Source organism: Cricetulus griseus, chromosome 2 (assembly GCF_003668045.3).
Source record: "Cricetulus griseus strain 17A/GY chromosome 2, alternate assembly CriGri-PICRH-1.0, whole genome shotgun sequence".
In the NCBI taxonomy this organism is placed as follows: domain Eukaryota; kingdom Metazoa; phylum Chordata; class Mammalia; order Rodentia; family Cricetidae; genus Cricetulus; species Cricetulus griseus.
This window is the reverse complement of record NC_048595.1, coordinates 238,609,742-238,628,790: the sequence shown is the minus strand read 5'-3', so window position 1 is coordinate 238,628,790 and position 19,049 is coordinate 238,609,742. Positions and strand designations below refer to the sequence as shown.

The 19,049-nt window shown below is 34.5% G+C and overlaps 1 protein-coding gene across 1 annotated transcript in view; it reads right to left on the bottom strand.

Annotated features, from left to right (window-relative positions):
• Positions 1-19,049, bottom strand: part of Grik2 (glutamate ionotropic receptor kainate type subunit 2) — a 650,167-nt gene that overhangs the window by 96,547 nt on the left and 534,571 nt on the right. Inside the window, exon 13 of the mRNA XM_027402939.2 lies at positions 18,712-18,929. Within this exon, the coding sequence (XP_027258740.1) occupies positions 18,712-18,929 (218 nt within the window). The remainder of the gene's footprint in view (positions 1-18,711; positions 18,930-19,049) is intronic.

Sequence of the window (19,049 nt, the reverse complement as noted above, 5' to 3'; positions counted from 1 at the left end):
GGAAATTAAGCATACTATCTTTTTGTTTGTGTTTACAGGGAGAAAAGAAAAATAACCAACCTGTTTGAAAGTTGTAATATATGTAAGCTGATTTAGCTAACATATTATGGAATGTCACCTATCACTACTATAGTAAACTAAAATAAAATTTTATCTATATGATTTTTTTTTTTTTTTTTTTGGTTTTTCGGACAGGCTTTCCCAGATTTGGAGGCTTTCCTGGAGCTAGCTCTTGTAGACCACGTTTGTCTCAAACCACAGAAATCCACCTGGCCCTGCCCCCTGAGTGCTGGGATTAAAGGCACATGCCAACACCGCCCTGCTGAAATCCTTCTTTTATAGCCATGAGTGACAAGAAAAACCTCATTTGTCACTCCGTCCTATTCTTAAGTTCAAAAGTTGACATTTCTTTTGAAATTTAGGCTTTTATGAGAAAAAACTCCCAAATTGCAAACTAAACACTATGTCGTATTGTATAATTCATCTAAATCTTGAAAATCTACTGAGATTTTAAACATTTGTGGATCAACAGAGTTTTCTGTGACTAAGAAGATTATATGTCTATTTTGGGAAATTATTTGGTTTGTAAAAGAATTGCTATTATTAATCATTCTTTATGATTTCATCGTCAATTTATAACAAACCTTCCATAATTAAAGTCATCATCTTTACACTCTACCTAAAACTGGGTTTATTTGTTTAACAATCCAGGTGATTTTATGGTACTTTAAAGGGACAACATTTCTATATTTTTTAAGACAGTTTTCTTGAGGCATGATTTTTGTTGTTGTGTTTGTGTTTTGTTTTACTTTGTTATTTGGTCCATTTGTAAGATTAATTTTAGTTAACTAAAAACTTGATTATTTGATATTACTAACAAGAAGCTGTTAATGTTTCCCTTGTGTTTCTTAAGATAATGTCTTCATAATGACCACATAAAAATATATTTATAAGTCAGCTTATGCTATACAATCCCAACTGTTTAACTTTGATCTGTTGCAAATTTGTACTTGCTGTTAGTATAACATTTCTATTTTATTTGCATTTTGCTTTTACTTCTTAATCTTCAGGCTGTCGTAAGTAATAATTTATATATAATTTGAATTTAGTGAGTTGCTTTTTTTAGCTTTTTGTTTGGTTGGTTGTTTTGTTTGTTTGACTGTTTTTTTGAGACAGGGTTTTTGTGTGTAACAGTACTTACTGTCCTGGAACTCATTTGGTAGACCAGGTTGGCCTCAAAGTCACTCAGACCCACCTACTTATGTCTCCTAAGTGCTGGGATTAGAGTGTGCAACCCTGCCTGTCTTCCTTTTAGCTTTTTACTTAAAGTTACTAATAGAAATTATTTTAAAAATTTGATCTATTTCAACCATAACATTAAATACTATACTGCAGATCTATTTTTAGGTAACAAAAGCACATACAAAATTTCTTGGTAGAGTTTAAATAAATCTTTCATCTCAACACTAAGGAAACTGAAGTGTGAAGACAAGAATTTTGAGGCAAGGTTCAGCTAACAGTGAGTAATATTCAAAGACAGGTAGAAAATGAAAATAGATCCATATCTATAGACATGTACACAGGTCTTGTACAGATGTATCAAAGCCCTCAAGATAAATCCATTCACACTGAAACTCATGAAAGATAAAGTAAGAATAACCCTTGAACACATTGTTAAGGGAGACCTCTTCCTAAATATAACACCAGTAACATAGAGACTATCAGCAACCATTAAAATATGGGACCCCCTGAAACTGAGATCTGTAAAACAAAAGACACAGTCAACAAGACACAATGACTGCCTACAGAATGGGAAAAGATCTTCATCAACCCCATATCTATCAAAGTGGTGATCTCCAAAATACACAATGAACTCAATAAAGTAGAAAGCAAGGTAACAAATAATCCAATTAAAAAATGAGGTACAGATATAAACAGAGAATTAACAACAAAACAATCTCAAATTACCAAAAGACACTTAAGGAAATGTTCATCACCCTTAGTCATCAGGGAAATGCAAATGAAAACAACACTGAGATGACATTCCACACAGATCAGAATGGCTAAGATCAAAAACACTGATGATGGATTATACTGGAGAGGATGTGAAATGGTGGGAACACCCCTCTGCTGCTGGTGGGAATGCAAATTGGAACAGCTGGTATGGAAATCAGTATTGAGATTTCTCAGAAAATTACGAATATATGTACCTCAAGACCATGTAATAGCACTTTTGGACATATACCCAAAGGAGACACACACACACCACAAGGACATTTGCTTCACTATGTTTGTAGCAATAATATTAACAATAGGCAGAACTTGGAAACAACTGGATGCCCTTAAACTGAAGAATGGATAAAGAAAATGTGGAAGGAATACTACACAAAGGAATACTACTCAGTGGTAACAAACACTGCATCTTTAAACTTACAGGCAAATGGATGGAACTAGAAAAATGCCCTAGGTGAGGTAACCCAGACAAAGAAAGACAAATGTAGTATGTATTCACTCATAAGTGGATACCAGACATAAAGCAAAGGATAACCAGCCTACAGTCCACAAATTCAGAGAAGCTAGAACCCTCTTCCGGAAACAGATGCAAGCAGATGCAGAAACCCACAAGTAACCTTGGACTGAGCTACATAATACAATGAAAGTGAGAGAAAAGCAATAATATAAACAAAGGAGTCAAGACCATGATGGGGAAACCCATGGAATCAGTTGATCAGAGATAGTGAGAGATCACTGATTCCAGACTGACAACTGGGGAACTAGGTGCCCTGAATACAGTTGGGTAACAATGGCATGATTTGGGCAAATTATGAGGCTACTGGCAGTGGGACCAGTAATGCATGAAATGACTTTTTGGAGCCCCAGCTGATGGGTGAGACTTTTATTCGATTTCCCAGGGGAGAGCTTACTCTCTTTGAGGAGCAGAATTGAGGTGGGGTGGGATGGGAGGTGGGCAGTGTGGGAAAAGAGGAAGGAAGTGGAACTGGAATTGAAACATAAAATTAAATAAAAGAATAAACAATTATTTTTATTAAAAACCAAACTTAAACAATGTGAACTAAATCAGGCAACAGTAGCACACACTTCTAATCTCAGTACTCTAGAGGCAAAGGCAGGAGGTCTGAGATTCCGGACAGCCTGGCCTACAGAGTGAGATCCAAAACATCCAGAGCAATACATAGACATCCTTTCTTGGATGTGGGGGGGATGCAAACTGACAAATATTTTGTTTAAATAACAACAAGCACAGCAGGGCATTAGTGGCGCATACCTTTAATCCCAGCACTCAGGAGGCAGAGGAAGGCAGATATCTGTGAGTTCGAGGCCAGCCTGGTCTCCAGAGTGAGTTCCATGATAGGCTCCAAAGCTACAGAGAGAAACACTATCTCAGAAAACCAAAAAAAAAAAGAAAGAAAGAAAAAACCAACAAGCACAAGAAGCTACTACAAAAACACCAAACAATCCAAGTGGGTTGAAGAACTAAATAGAGAATTCTCAATAGAGGAATCTAAAATTCCTGAAAGTCACTTAAGCTGCTCAACCTTCTTAGCCATCAGGGAAATGCAACTCAAAACAACCCTGAGATACCATCTTAAACTGGTAAGAATGGCTAAAATCAAAAACACCAATGACAGTCTATACTGGAGAGGATAGAAGAGAAAGGGGAATATTCCTCCATTGCTGGTGGGAGGGCAAACTCGTATAGCCACTTGGGAAATCAATATGGTCGTTCCTTAGGAAATTGGGAATTACTCTACCTCAAGATTCCACTCTTAAGCATATACACAAAGAATGCACAATCATACAACAAGGACATATGTTCAACTATGTTCATAGCAGTGTTTATTGTAATAGCCAAACATGGAAGCAACCTAGATGGCCCTCAACAAAAGAATGAATGGAGAAAATGAGGCACATTTACACAATGATATATTACTCAGAGGAAAATATCAATAAATCTTGACATTCTCAGGCAAATGGATGGAACTGGAAGAAAACATCCTGAATGAGGTATCCCATTTACAGAAAGACAAGCAGTGTATGTACTCACTCATATATGGATATTAGACAGAGAGCAAAGGACTACCAGCCTACAATCCACACCACAAGAGAAACTAGGAAAAAAGAGGACCCCAAGAGAACACATGTTACCCTGAAGAAGGGGAAGGGGCAAGAACCCCTGAGCAAATTAGGAGCAGGGGGAGAGAGGAGAGAAGGAGAAAGGGGAGAGGAGGGGGGAGAATAGGAGAGAACAGGAGAGAACAGGAGGACTGAGACAAGAGAGGAATAGAGGAGGGCATGTAAGGAGATGCCTTGACAGACGAAGACAGTACATGTTTGGAGAGAGGGCTGACACAGGGGAAAAGTTAGTGAATCCACTGGGATGACCCCAACTAAGAATTTAGGCAGTGGTGGAGAGGCTGCCTTTGATGCCCCTCCCATATAATGAGATTGATGACGACCTTGGCTACCATTCCTATAGCCTTCATCCAGTAGCTGATCAAAGCAGAAACAGGTACCCACAGCTAAACACTGAGCCATACTCCTGGAATCCAGTTGCTGAGAGGTAGGAGGAATGAGCAAAGAAGCCAAGATGGTGATGCAGAAACCTGTAGAAACAGTCAACCTGACCTAGTGAGAGCATAGAGACCCTAGTCATAAAACTGGGAAACCAGCATTGGACTGAACCAACCCTCTGAATGTGGGTGCCAGTTATGAGCAGTGGAGCGAGTGTTTATCCCTAGAGCACAAATGGACTTTGGGAGCCCATTCCCTACTATTGCAGCCCAGATACAAGAAAGAGGACATAGGCCCTCCCCCAAAAGATGTGATGGACTTTGATGGTTCCCAGTGGAGGTCCTCACTATCCTTAGGGAGTGGGTGGGGTGGGGTGGGTGTGGTTGGTGGGGAGCATGGGAGGATGCTAGGACAAGAGAACGGGGGACTGAGTATAGATAACAGTGCTTCTAAAATAAAAAATTAATAAAAGAGCTATGCAAGAATTTTGTGAACAATTTTTTAGAATGAGAATCTTGATTTTAATCCATAACCATTCATGCTGAAACTCAGGGATGGAAATGAACCTGTATAGACAGTATTTCTCATTGTTTTATTTTGAAAGTCAGGTAAGTTAATTTAATTTACTATTAGTAAGCTATATAAACAACCTAAGTGTCTACCTAGTGATGACTAGATCAGAAATTACATGTGTGTTTCTACTAAAAATGAATCAAGTTTGTTCTTTTAGGATAAAATAGGTGGGTGCTACTGTGTGTGTTTGGTTTGTGTATTGTGTGTAATTATATACTTCTTTTTATTAGTAATAAAATAAGCCCTGTAACTTCAGACAACACGGATGAACACAAAGACATTCATGCTAGATAAAATAATCCAGATAAAGAGGCCATGTTAGTACATGAAATTACTCAATTTGTACTATGCTAAGTAGCTGATCTACTATAATTAGAAGATAGAATAATAGCTAATAGGTCTCAAATAGTGAGACAAATTAAATGATGTCTGTAAAATAATCCAAAATTTTAGGAATCAAATGATTTAGTCATATGATTATTCAGCACAGTAGCTATAGTTTATATTTGATTGTTGTGTACTTGAAATTTTTTAAATATATGTACCTTTATCTCAAACAATGTCAGGTGATGCATATTGACAGTTAGCCTGACTGATAAATATGTAATAAATTACTATCTAAATATCACATTTTCAATATTCATAGTTTTATTATTAAATCATGCCTTAATAAAGCTGTGTGAGAAAGTTTAAAGACTCAGTAAATTGGAGTTAATATATAAATAAAATATTTTGTGATGATTTTTCTAAATATTTATTAATGTTATCTAATAACTCAAAACACATTAGTCCAAAATACTTCTTTTACACAATATTTTCCTCGTCCATTTAAAGGTATTAGAAGTAATAAATTAATTATGTTAGTATCAAATTTATGCCTTTTTACTTTAAGGTTTGACGTAAAACATTTGTTAAATTGAGTATTTTAAGCAGTTTGCATTTCTTGTTTTTGATACACTAAGAACCCATATTTGGACAGTTACATCTAACGTCTTTTCTGTAGATAAATGTTTCCATATACATTTACATGTGATCATACTTTGATATTTTAGAGTGACAACTTTGGTACATATTGAGAACTGATTAAAAGTGCTATCTATTTTAGGTTTCATCTCACAGTAACATATAAGCAACTTATAACAGTACTTTTGAAATTCTAGCTGAATAATAAAGAATGCTTGGAGTATATTCCTAAAAAAAGACTACTATTATCAGTTTTCAGTAAAAAATAGAAGAATTTGTATAGATATGTTAAAGCTTGAAGATTTTATCACTGAAAACAGGAGAAAAAAATAAGTATTATGTAGTAATTATAGGGAAAATCCTGTGGGTTAACCTAAGGATAATAGATATCATCTTTGCAAATTAGACTTCATATCCTTTCTTGTTTTTTCCTAAAATCATGTAGTTCATGAGAATTCATTTTTTACTTATAAAAACAGCATCTTGCTTGATAGAAAAATGGTTACTATTTTCTAAAAGAAATAACATTTAAAATGGAATTTATTTTTTACTACTTCAGCATGGATTCAGATCATTAAATATTTATCAATTTAGGTACATTTTTAAATGTTTGCATTCAAGGTATCTTGCACATTCTATAATTTTTTAACCAACTCCCCTTTAAGCCTTCTGAAAACATATCCTATTAACACATATAAGGATTATTACCTTAATACATATACATAATACCACATATCACCTCCAGCTATTGTATCATATATAGTGGATTGAGAACATAGAGTGCCACATAGGACATCATATCACAGTACACTACTAAACAGAGAAATTGTAAAATTAGACAAATCATTAGAAAATATGGTACTAAGAATGAACCCTGATATAATAATGTATTCTGGGTAATGATTCATAAATCTTGATTCATAAATTATAATGAATGAGCCATTGTAATGAGAGCTGTTGACAATAGAAGAGGGTAACCATGTATTTAAATAGAGACTAATCAGAAAATTGCTGTCAAGTTTGAAATTATACTTGAACTACTCTAAAACAATCATCTATGAAATAGATACTATATATATTATAATAATATAGTATATATAGTAAATGAATACTATATGTAATATATATTATATATAAAAGGGATTGTTCATGTACTTTATTTCTAGTATATCAGAGAATTAACAGAATGCCTATTAGGCATGTATATCTGAGCACAAACTATTAATGAGCTAATAATATAATAGGCATTAGATTTTCATGCTAAGTTAAATTTGTTATATTTCTAGAACAACTGTGTATAAGGAGTAAAAAATTTAACCTTCTATAGAAGTTTAAAAACTCAGTGAAAATGATCTGTACAATAAGATTTTCATCAATTTATATATTGTTGTTATAAATTGTGACATTGTTATATATTTAGTGTTTATATGAGCAATTGACAAAACATATCATCATACCCCCTTGTTTATGTGTAAAAAAACAGGAAGTGAGAGAAGTCAAATATATCCTGGATAAGTGAAAATGTAAGGTTTTGTACAGCACCTAGTCTGTGTATGTAATCATAATACTAGACTATTATATTGAATTAGAAATTATTTATATTCGTCAAAGCTGCTTTCTATTCTTTGGTTTTATTTGATTGTTCTGTAATAAATTAAAATGAAGCAAAATCTCAGAGAGTTCTGAAAACAGCCAAGGAATCTACAAAGCAAACTAATTTATTGTGTACCTTCTAATCAGTGATAATTAACAATATTTAATAAATGAAACACCTACATTTAGAGATATCAAATCTTTTCACTGAACACCACTATTATGAAGTTGTGTATGTGTATCCCAGGCTAATAAAAATCAGAAGCTGTATTCAAATGCTGTCAGGAAGTTAAAAAAAAAAACTTACTGCCAATCTTTATCTCCTCTTCCTGTAAAATAGATTCAGTATGGCATCCCATCCTAGGGAATGAGCTCCAACAATATAACTTATTCACCAGGGAAAGATACTACTACAGTGAGGGGTCACTCAGATAGAACTACTTACAAAATTGTCTTCCACACACAAACAGCCTAGTGTGGTTCCATGAAGGGTTCATGGCTGTGGGTCTAGAGTTTGTAAGTTCCCACAACTTTGGTTCAGCTGTCTCTGTAGATTTTCCTTTCATGATTTTGACCACCCATACTCATGTTTTCCCTTCTCCCTGTCTTCTACTGGATTTCCGGTGGGTTGCCTCATGCCTGATTGTGGATCCATCAATTACTGTTAAGCCTTAATTAAGGGGCAGGCACTTGTACCTGCTTCAACTTAATGCGCCAGGCTTTGTTGCCTCCTTTGGAAGACCTTACCATGTGTGAGGAGTGTGGGGAGGCCTGCAGTTGGAATGCAAATGAAATTTAAAAATAACTGAATAATATGTCATCCATACTTATGTCCCTTTAAGATGTCATGTCTTCATCTTACAGGGCACACTCACTGAATTACATGGATCCAGACATAATTTGACACATTCAGTCATTTAGAAATTTTGCTATTTATGAAGTTAACCAAGAATTTCTCTGAATATATCAGGTTCTCAACTATACATTAGACAAACATCTCTAAGTATAAGCATAGCTACTAATATCGAAGTAAGATGAAGCTTCTGATTATTTCACAATCAGACAATTTCAGGAACAAAGCTTTTTCCATTCTAATATGTAGCTGTTTTATTTTTAAAGTAGTATTATTTCAGTCTAAACAGAGATTAGACTAATCTGGGATTCAAATGAAGCATATGAAAACAGGGACAGTTAATGAACTGACTGCGTTTTGTCCTTATGAATATTATAAAAGCTGTTATCAATGAGCATCAGACAGAGACAGGACTTGACATCCTGATCTTAAGAAAGAAGCAGTATTTTCTAGTGTTTAAATAAAAACCTAAGTGTTGAAGATGAGGGTAGGTACAAAAATTTGTATCTACCTTTACTTTAATAATCAAGAAGCAAAGCTTAATTAGTGTTTAGAGTCTTCAATCAGCTTTTCCTAGGATAGCACAAAGGAATGTTACTGTTAATTTATCTTTGGGGAAAGGATACGAAATCTTATTAAAGAACATTTGGAAGTTGTGGGGTTGTATCAGTTTGATAAGTGCCTTCTGGGAAAGCATGAAAAACTGAGTTTGGGACTCCTAATATGTGTACAAGTACAAAAGAATAGCTTTCACTCTCAGACAGCAAAAAATATATCCAAAACTGATAGCACTGACAGTCAAGGAGATTATGAATTAAGTATCATTTCAGGAAATTCATCTTATAACTAATGGACTATAAGAAGTGTAGAATCACTGTGTTTCACAGATACTCTAATGTTATAACTCACTACTAAAAGTAAACAGAAATGAAAAACATAGAAGTGGAAGAGAAGGGAAGGAGGGAGAGAGGAAGGGAGGAGGGAGAGAAGAAGGAAGAGAGGAAGAGAAGAAAGAAGGAAAAAAGGAAGGAAGGAAAAGAAAAATAAAAAAGACAAAACCACAATGACAATATATACAATTTCTTAAAACTAATAACAAACTTGTGTTTAGGTTCTCCATTTGAATTTTTTAAACATTATATCTTTATTCTTAAACTTTAATGAGGAATTGACATTTTACCTACCTTTATCTAAGAAATAAATATTTTAGTTTTTAAATTCCAAGGTATTTTGGGATAATATTTATCTCAACTTATCTTTTTTTCCCAAAGATTGTATGTCATTTTGTATTTCTTTTGAAATGCTCTCTGACCATTTTTGGTAAACTCTTATACTGACAACTATTACACATTACTCGGCACTTTACATTCCAGCTCAACATAACAATAATAATCAAACAAAAATTTTTTCAGTCCTTGTGGGCTCTTTTTTCCTAAGGTTGATGAGCGGTGACACCCTGTTTGAACTGTCCTCCCAACTTCACCAATAGTAGATGTGACCTTTGCACTGAATGGACAGGATACCCAGTGGGAGAGAATCACACTGCCTTTTGGAACTGCAGCCACTTTAGGCACTTGCCTTCCAAGCCAATTAAAACACTGTTTAACAGATTTTACACTTCAGTCAAAAACAGAACTTTTTCCTTCAACTAATGTGTCCCCCAGCTGCATTAGTACATATTGCAAATGTAACAATTAAAAAGGGATTAAACTTCTGTCCCCCAGATATTTTAGAGAAGCTACCTTCTAAGATAAAAGTTGCTGCTCTTCCAAGTTTAAATACACTAACACTCTAATCACTTCTTATAATTCCCAAAATGGTGTTGTCACTTTCTTTTTTAACTATTGAATTCTCTCTGGTAGATCTAGGGCAATAAAACCCATCATATTCTAATTTCCAGACAGCTTGATAGAACCAGTGTTCTCACTACAGATAAAGTGTAATGAAGCACTTTCTTTCCCATAGGAAAGTCTTTGACTCATATGCTTTGATGCCAAGTAGCCTTCACATCTGCTGCTTCTCCATTGATGGCTTTAACTTGGCATGCTAAACTGGTGTCTGATGAAGCTGCTTTACTCAAAGGCATCATTTTATTTCTTGCAGTGTGAACATAGTAAATCCCTGTAATAAACATAGGATCAGACCCACACACAATAAGTTGTGTGTTAGAGGAGAAAGAGGGAGGGAGATATTCTGCTTGGGTAAAAATAACTCCTTTTATGCAAAAAGAAAAAAATGCATAGTAAACAATTAGCTTTCATGTTATTTCAAGGAGAAGTAATTTAAACCAAAACCATAGTAGACATTACTAAATAAGACTGCAACATTATTTAATAATCTCGACCTTTTTTATTAAGACACCGGGTCTTCAGTTCATGTTGCCTTTAATGAACTGCATTAACAAATAGTTCTGTAAAATTAACAAAGTAAAAATGACTTGAGAGGGTTCGAGAAATCATACAACTGCGAAAATCTTCAATTTGGTATTTCTTATTGAAAATGAAAGACACAAAACAGCAGAGCTGGACCCTGTGTTGTGAGTATATTCTGAGGTCCTGATAGCAGAACTGGCTCTACTCAGCACTGGAGAGTACTGTGTAGTGACAGCAAGGAAAAGCGAAGACGCTGACCAGACCAGCTACCACCCAAGCCCAGAACCAGGGCTAAGAGTTAGCCTACACCAACATCCATCTCATCAATGAACTGTTGGAGTATGTGCTGGGAATGCACCTATAGATCAGAACCAGCAGGATCTGCATGACATAGGACAACAACAGGATATTTAAAAGGAGCTCCAGAGAGAGCTTGCTACATGACAATGTAGCAAAAACTAGAGGCCTGGAACCAGACCAGTGACTCATAGCAACGAAAATTTGCAAGTAAAGATAAATGGACTAAATGGTAAACACACTACAGCTTCTGCAATGAGAATCTTGTCTCTTTTTGTTTCTCTCTCCCTCTCCCTCTTTTTTTTTTCTTGTGTTATGTTTGGCTTTTGTGTTTTCTTTTTGTTTTGTTTTGGGGGGCTTTTGCAAGGACAGAGAGTGGGTGTGAGGGAGCAGGGAGATAGGATGCATGATGGGAAATCCACAAAGAATTAATGAAAGTTAAAAGAATTTTAAAACAAGAAAATGAGAAACATAGAGGTATCAATATTTCAGTATTTTATTTTCAGTGCTGGTAAGTAAGCTAACATGACTATTCAGACAGCATAGTTTTCAAAAATATTTATATTGCTTCATAAGTATATAAAAATAAAAATAACATGTATAAAAATCCTACCTTTTTACTTACTTATGAATTTATCACTTGCAAGAAATTGTCAAGAGTAATTTGAGGTTTGGAAGCCAAAGTACATTAGGTTTTCCATTGTCTAAGTAGGAATAGGATTTGTTTAACACATAATTTGCTTGTCTTAGCTAGAGATTCTATTGCTATGAAAAGACACTATGAACATAGCAACTTCTTTAAAGGGAAATGTTTAAAGAACATTGTGGCTGGCTTATAGTTTTAGAGGGTTAGTTCACTGTCATCATGGTGGTAAGCAGGGTGGTGCACAGACCTCCATGGTGCTGGTGAGGTAGCTGAGAGTTCTACACCTTGATTCAAAGGAGGAAGGGAATTGAGCCACTAGGCCTGGCTTGAGCTAAAAGATCTCAAAGTCTGTCCCACTGGCAGACTTCCTCAAACAATGTCACACCTACTTCAACAAGGCCATACCTCCTAATAGTACCACTCCCCACAAAACAATGGGACCATTTTCATTCAAACTACCACATTTTTTATTTCAAAAGAGATACTGAGCAATTCCCAACAAAGGAAAAGGAAACAAACAAACAAACAAACAAACAAGAGTTGGGACTGTATAGCAATGAACACCCCTCAGTAAAACATCTTACTCTTCCCCCAACAGAGGAAGAAGTCAATAAGCACAAGGAGAACATTGCACAAGTCTGGTTCTGAAATCTCTCATTCAAGATCTATATTCCTATAAACATATAAACTCACATGTGTATTAATGCCAACTCTTTAATTTGAATAAGTATCTCTTCTTACATTTTGCTGCAAATGACATCATCTTTTTGTAATGTATTCTTTGATAAGTCCTGACAGGTGTACATTGTATCTAGCTAATAATCATCTTCCAATTCCTCTCTCCACCTCCCTCTGCACCCCATTGCCCCTAATGCATCTCCAACTTTATTTAGATTTCTAGCCAAACATGTAGAATGGCTTATGTGATTAATTTCTTTTCTTTTTTTACTGATAAGCAAAGAAAACTTAATTACTCAGCTTAAAATGCCTACTAATGAATGATAAGGAAATGAAAAAAATGCCAAAGGTTAAAGCACCTAAATCAATAAGGCTGCTGTCATGTAAATGAACATCATTTGTTGAGAGAAATCATCTCTGCACTTGCTGAACTACCATAAAGAATTTCTATTAGTACACAGTGTCAGGAAATGATGAGAACCTGAGTAACAGTAGCACCGGTCTGCATACCAGAAGTCATGATCCAATTTCTATTCAAGTGCTGACACAAAATTGCTGAAACTGTTACAGTAAATATGCTATTTTGTACTAACAACTCAGGTCTTGCAATAAGATAAACAAAGGAAGCATTATTACAGAATATTAAAGAATTATGACTAGTGGCATAGTATTTATTTATAAATCTAACTATTAATAACATGGTTACTTACAATCCTATAGACTTAAGGAAAGACCTCAACTCAAATTATCACTGCAAAACAATTAACTTACTTAAATTTAATAACCACAGTGTGATTTAATTTGTGGAGACCACTGAAATGATAATATGAGGATAGGTGCAAATGATAAAGGATGTGTAATGACTTCATATGCCTCAATGACATAAAGTAAATAATTCAAAAACAATTTGATCAAACAGCAGAGTTGGATCTCTGGGACCCACAGATTAAAAGAAAGAACCAATTACTAACCAAGTGACTTATCATGCCTCCTATTCAGGTATGACAGGAGATATGACATATCATATACATACAAAGACATTTTCAGAAAAAACAAACATATAACTGTACTAATAAAAGACATTTAAAATTATAATAAAATGAGTGTGCCTGTGGCATTATGGGACACACGGGTGTTGTGCTACACTAGAGATGCAGAACAGGAGATGAGATTAGGTAAAATATCATAAGTGATGATGGTTATGACAGGACACCTTTGTTACTATTGTTACTGTGACTCTATAAACCTTTTATTGCTATTTCATTAATGATGGCACCCTTTCTATTGTTTATATTTTTCCTTTTTAAATAATCCTAAGTAAGAATAATCCTTTTTAAATAATCCTAAGAAAATAAGTAGAAATTATTTTCTACTTATTTGTGAAGATTTATAAACAGCAACTCAGAATATAATTGCATTCTTCTAAAGAGGAAGAGAAAGGGGGACACAGGGAGGGAAGAAGAGAGGGTAAGAAGGGGAAAGGGAATGGAGGAAGAGGGAGAAGAGGAGGAGGAAGAAGAGGAGGAGGAGGAAGAGGAGGAGGAGGAGGAAGAGAAGGAGGAAGAGGAGGAGGGAAACTACTTTGCTAAATACCCAATGTTACAATGTTTTGTTTTAGAAAGATTATTAAGTATCCCATGCACAATTTCAAATAATTCAACTTTCTAAATAGAAATGGTATACATATTAGACATTTGGGGGAAAAACTATATATATGTATGTACAGAATAGCAAAAATGAAAATGTTAAATAACAAAATTAATATTTAAAATGCATCTAACTAAACTATTTGTTACAGGTATTCCATCAGTAGTCACATTTATTTCATTTCACTCATGGATAGTTGTAAAGAATTATTAAATTAGATGCAGATAGCAGAAAAGAAAGAAACAATTTGAGGAGGCTGAAAACTATGGAAGCCTATCTAAACAAGGAAAATACTTCATATTGTCACTCCCGCCCTCTCTCTCTCTCTCTCTCTCTCTCTCTCTCTCTCTCTCTCTCTCTCTCTCTCTCTGTGTGTGTGTGTGTGTGTGTGTGTGTGTGTGTGTGTGTGTGTGTGTAGTGACCTCAGATCGCAAGGTCATCTGGAGCTAGGGGTCTTAGGATATGCAGGTGAAATCATTTGTTAAAGCCACCCAGAAGAAACTAGAATGTGATGAGCATGTCTGTGACAATCTGAAATTCTATTTGGTGGATGATGAGGAAAAAGGGGAGATCAGTATGCAGACCAGGATAGACACCCATGGGAATGTACAGTGCAGGGCAGTATACCAAGTATCTTTCTCTTTACTTTCTACTATATATCCCTGAATCAGTGTCTCTGTCCAAACTGGAGCTCACTACTTTCTTTGTGTGGACTGGGAAGCTAGATCTTGGGATCTGCCTATCTCTGCCATGGGTGCATAGTGATACTAGCAGTCACATCAAATCACAAAATTATTTTATTAAAAATTTATATGAAAAATTTTACAATAAATAATTTTAATTTTTTCAGAAACTTAGGAAAAACTCCTAAAGAACTCCAAGTTGCAGCTTGATGAAGCATGGTTTCAAAGTACACTTCTAGACATCTAGAAGACACTAAGAAAATTATCTACAGGACTTTTCTGTTTCATTCATATAATTTGTCTTTAGTCATACATTAGAAATTATAAAATTGAAGAACAATATCAGACAAATATGACATAATTCTTTTAACAATATTTAAGCAATGCTTACTTTGGTGTCATGAAAATAGTTCATTTGACAAATTCTATTAGAAAATGTTCTAAAATCAGAAATCGCAGAGAGTCCAAAGTTAAAGAATCTGTGAAGCCTAGAATCCTGAGATACATGTAGGATCATTTTAAGTCCTGAACTTTAAAATTCTCTTTACAACCTAGTATCTCTGAGACTATGAAGTTTTTACAATGTCATGTTAAGATTTTATGCCATAGTTAATATTTACTTAGTGAGAACTGACCTGTTTGTCATTACAACCAAGGCATAGAAGAGTCAGACAGTAGACGCGTACCAAGTAGGTGGTAGAATCAGGAACCGAAGCCAGTCTCTCTGATTCTATACTTTTATATTATTAACTTCTCTTAGTTCTACTAGTAGCCACTATTGAAATGTAATTCCTACCACTTACACTAAGAAATAAAACAAACAAACTGGCAGAATTTTTTTTTAATACACAGAGAGCATGCATTTATTTTGGCATCATTATTTTCAGGTGCACATACTATAGTAGTAAATGTAGCTAAATCAGAAATTGAGAAAGGTGAACCTTAAATTGTCTGTGAAGATTGGAAACCCTAATCATGGGTGGCACAGAAACAACCTATTCCAAATGGCTTTGTGAAAACAACGAAATATTAAAAAAATAATAAATGAAGTAAAATAAACTCCCATCAACTGTATTATCTTAGTACAACTAATGCTATGGTGGGGGTGCTCTGAAGTGACTGATCACGCTTATGGACTTCTCTGTGGTTTCCGTGATTTGGTTTTACCTCAGCTCTATCTGTAGAAAAGGGTCTGATGTTTAATGGATGGGGAAGAAAAGAAAAGGGATCAGTTCTGCAGTCAATACGAATAGGAGCTAAATGTAAAAAGTATCATTGCCTCTGGACATGGAGTTAAGCAAAGCTGTGGAGCACCCTAACTGCCTATGTCTCCACAGCACCAAGAAATTCACCTTAAAGCTAGATGTCTTGGTGTCTCTTCTTGCTTCAACCAAAACTACTACAATATTTTAAAGGAGTTTTCTGAAATTGAGCAGTTCTGCAAAATCAGACAACATCAGGAGCTTGTTAAATTAAGAAAACTATGATGACCATTCCTTCAGAAATCAATCCTTCTAAATAACATAGAATAAGATGTGATTTTTTTCATATGCAAAAATTCTAATTAAAAAACTAAAAGTAATACAAAATAAAGCAAAAGCAAAAAAATATAAATAGCCCATACTTCCCCAGTGCTTGGGTGACAGTAGAGACCCAAAACATCATGGACTTGTCTGGCTTCTCTGATGGCAGAGTTTTAAAAAGCATACCCTATTAGGTACATTAGTAGAGTTTAAGACACCAGAACATGAAATAAGTTATTTAAATTATTTTACTAAAACCATTTTTGAAAGTATAACTAAAGAAAAATCTACAATTCATATCTCCTGTGAGCTTTTCTGTTTCTTTTTTCATGATTTCAGCATTAAAAATTTAGCATGTGATACAATTGTCAACAGAAGGTAATTATTAGCTCAGTAATTATCTCTGTGTGGTTGTTATTGTAACCAGTGTACATTATAGAAGTTTTCAGTGCTAAAGGAAGCCTGTGCTGCTGGAAATAGAAGTTGCTTTATATTGATTTCTCTATGTGCTGGAGGCACCCTTGTGTGAAAGTCAGAAAAAGAAAAGAAAAAAAGAGTAGGAAGCAAAGTCAGTGGCAAGGAAGAGTGAAAGTAGACAGGCTTGCCACAGTAGAAAACAAAAGAGGTAAAAAGCTGGGGGGATTGAAGAGATAGCCAAGAAAGTGTGGAAGTGTAAACAAGAAAAAAATATGTAGAGTAAAAGAGAATTATATTTTTGGATAGTTTCATGTTCTTCAACATGAGCCATGTTGATAATGACAGGGTTTGTAACAAAATGCATGAGTTTTCTAGAACATAAAAATGAAATTAAAATCCAGAAACCCATAGGCATAGAAATAAATCATATCTAGTATCAAATCATTGTGTTGGGCACTTCATCAGCATAATTAAACAAGCTCAGCTCCAGAAGGCCCTTGTACACAGAAATAATGTAGATATGCTACCCATTAAGCACTTCATACAGATAACATACATGTAGTCATTTCTAAAGTGATGTTTTTAAGAAACTATCTAAATTTCCAAAATTATTTTATAATAAAATGCTAATAATTCCATATAATTAGGGAAAGTTGATCAATTTTACTGGATGCAGCCAAAGAGTGCATATTGAGTTAAATGTTTAAGTGATATCTAATTAATAAATCTCACTAATTACTAGTGATTTTAATTAAACATAAAAATGAATCTTTATATTAGCCACTTGATAAATAAGTTCAGTTAAAATTTAAAATGATATCTATCTAAGTAAATGAAATTTAGCTAGTATAAGGAAATTTGATTTCTTTAGAATTGTATTGTTCAAAACCAGTACAGTTTTATAAGAATTTTCACAAGCAATGAATACTGTGTGTGCTTGTGTTTTAAATAATGATGTCATTGTGAATTTTTTCTTCTATCTGTAACCAAACTTGTATATCTGAGGAAGCAATTACTAGAATGTAGTTCCTCCAGTGGTGCAGACAATGAGGAGGGCTATTTATGGTACTACGTAGGCTGGTAAAGCATGTTTGATGAAATAATTTAATAATGTGAGATAATTTTGAAATAAATTTTCTTCTTTACGTTAACTTTCGGTTGTATTTGAATGAACAATAAAGGCATTTGCCAGTACTTAAAAAGAATAGTAATCCATAAAACAAGTACTTGATAACTACAAAAGCAAGCATAAAGGCCAATAGACAACAAAGTGCTATTTGCTGTAATATTTTCAAGTGAAGGAGCAGCAATTGAGCAAATGAGGACTACAAGGCACTCTGTGTTAGGAAGACCATACAATAGCACTGTTCACAGACGTGTTACACAGGTGTTCCTCTGGTGACCACTGTGGATTTAATGACATGGCCAGATTTCAGACTCGATAAATATATAGATCATAAAAACTGACTCTTCCTTTGGTTATTGCAATCTGCTTTAACTGAAACTAATGCATGCATTAGAAACATTCTTACATACAAGCATTCCATCTTAAAATATGTATAAGACTGGAATCTGCTGTTTCAGTTTTTAATAAAGATATCACATTTTCACTCAAATTTAAAATCTCATTAAAATGTCACCTTTGGAAAAACTTTAATTTACTATCAATTATGAAATATACTAAATTTTAAATTTCCTAATTCATTCTTTCTAAATATTCAATAAAAAACATCTGGGCATTTGTACTCACTGCTTCAAGTATTAATAAAATTCGACATTATGGGCACATTTTTAGTTGTACAATTATCTTTCCATAAGTTATATGCTATTATTTATATGGCACAAATAATGGTATAACTGCATCATTACATTTATAAGTAGAAAAGATTGTTTGTGCTTTCGTGGCTATGTTTCAGTAGCAAGTAAGACTTACCTTGAAAAACGTCATAGTTGCACCATCCTCTACTGCTCCGTATTCTATCTTGGTTTGCTTAGCTAAATCATCAGCGGAGTCAATAGGAGATTCCATACGTTCGACGGTCAGAAAAGCGGCTAGGTTAGCAGTGTACGAAGAAATGATGATAAGTGTGAAAAACCACCAAATGCCTCCCACTATCCTGGTGGAGAGCGCTTTGGGCATGAGCTCAGAACCTAACAGAGAGTAGGGGAAAGGTGAAACGAATATAGACAATTGGATCAGCCTTCAGACATGTTTGGTCACAGTGGAAGAAAGGGATCACTGTGTAATAAAAGTTTAAGTCAAAGAAAGAC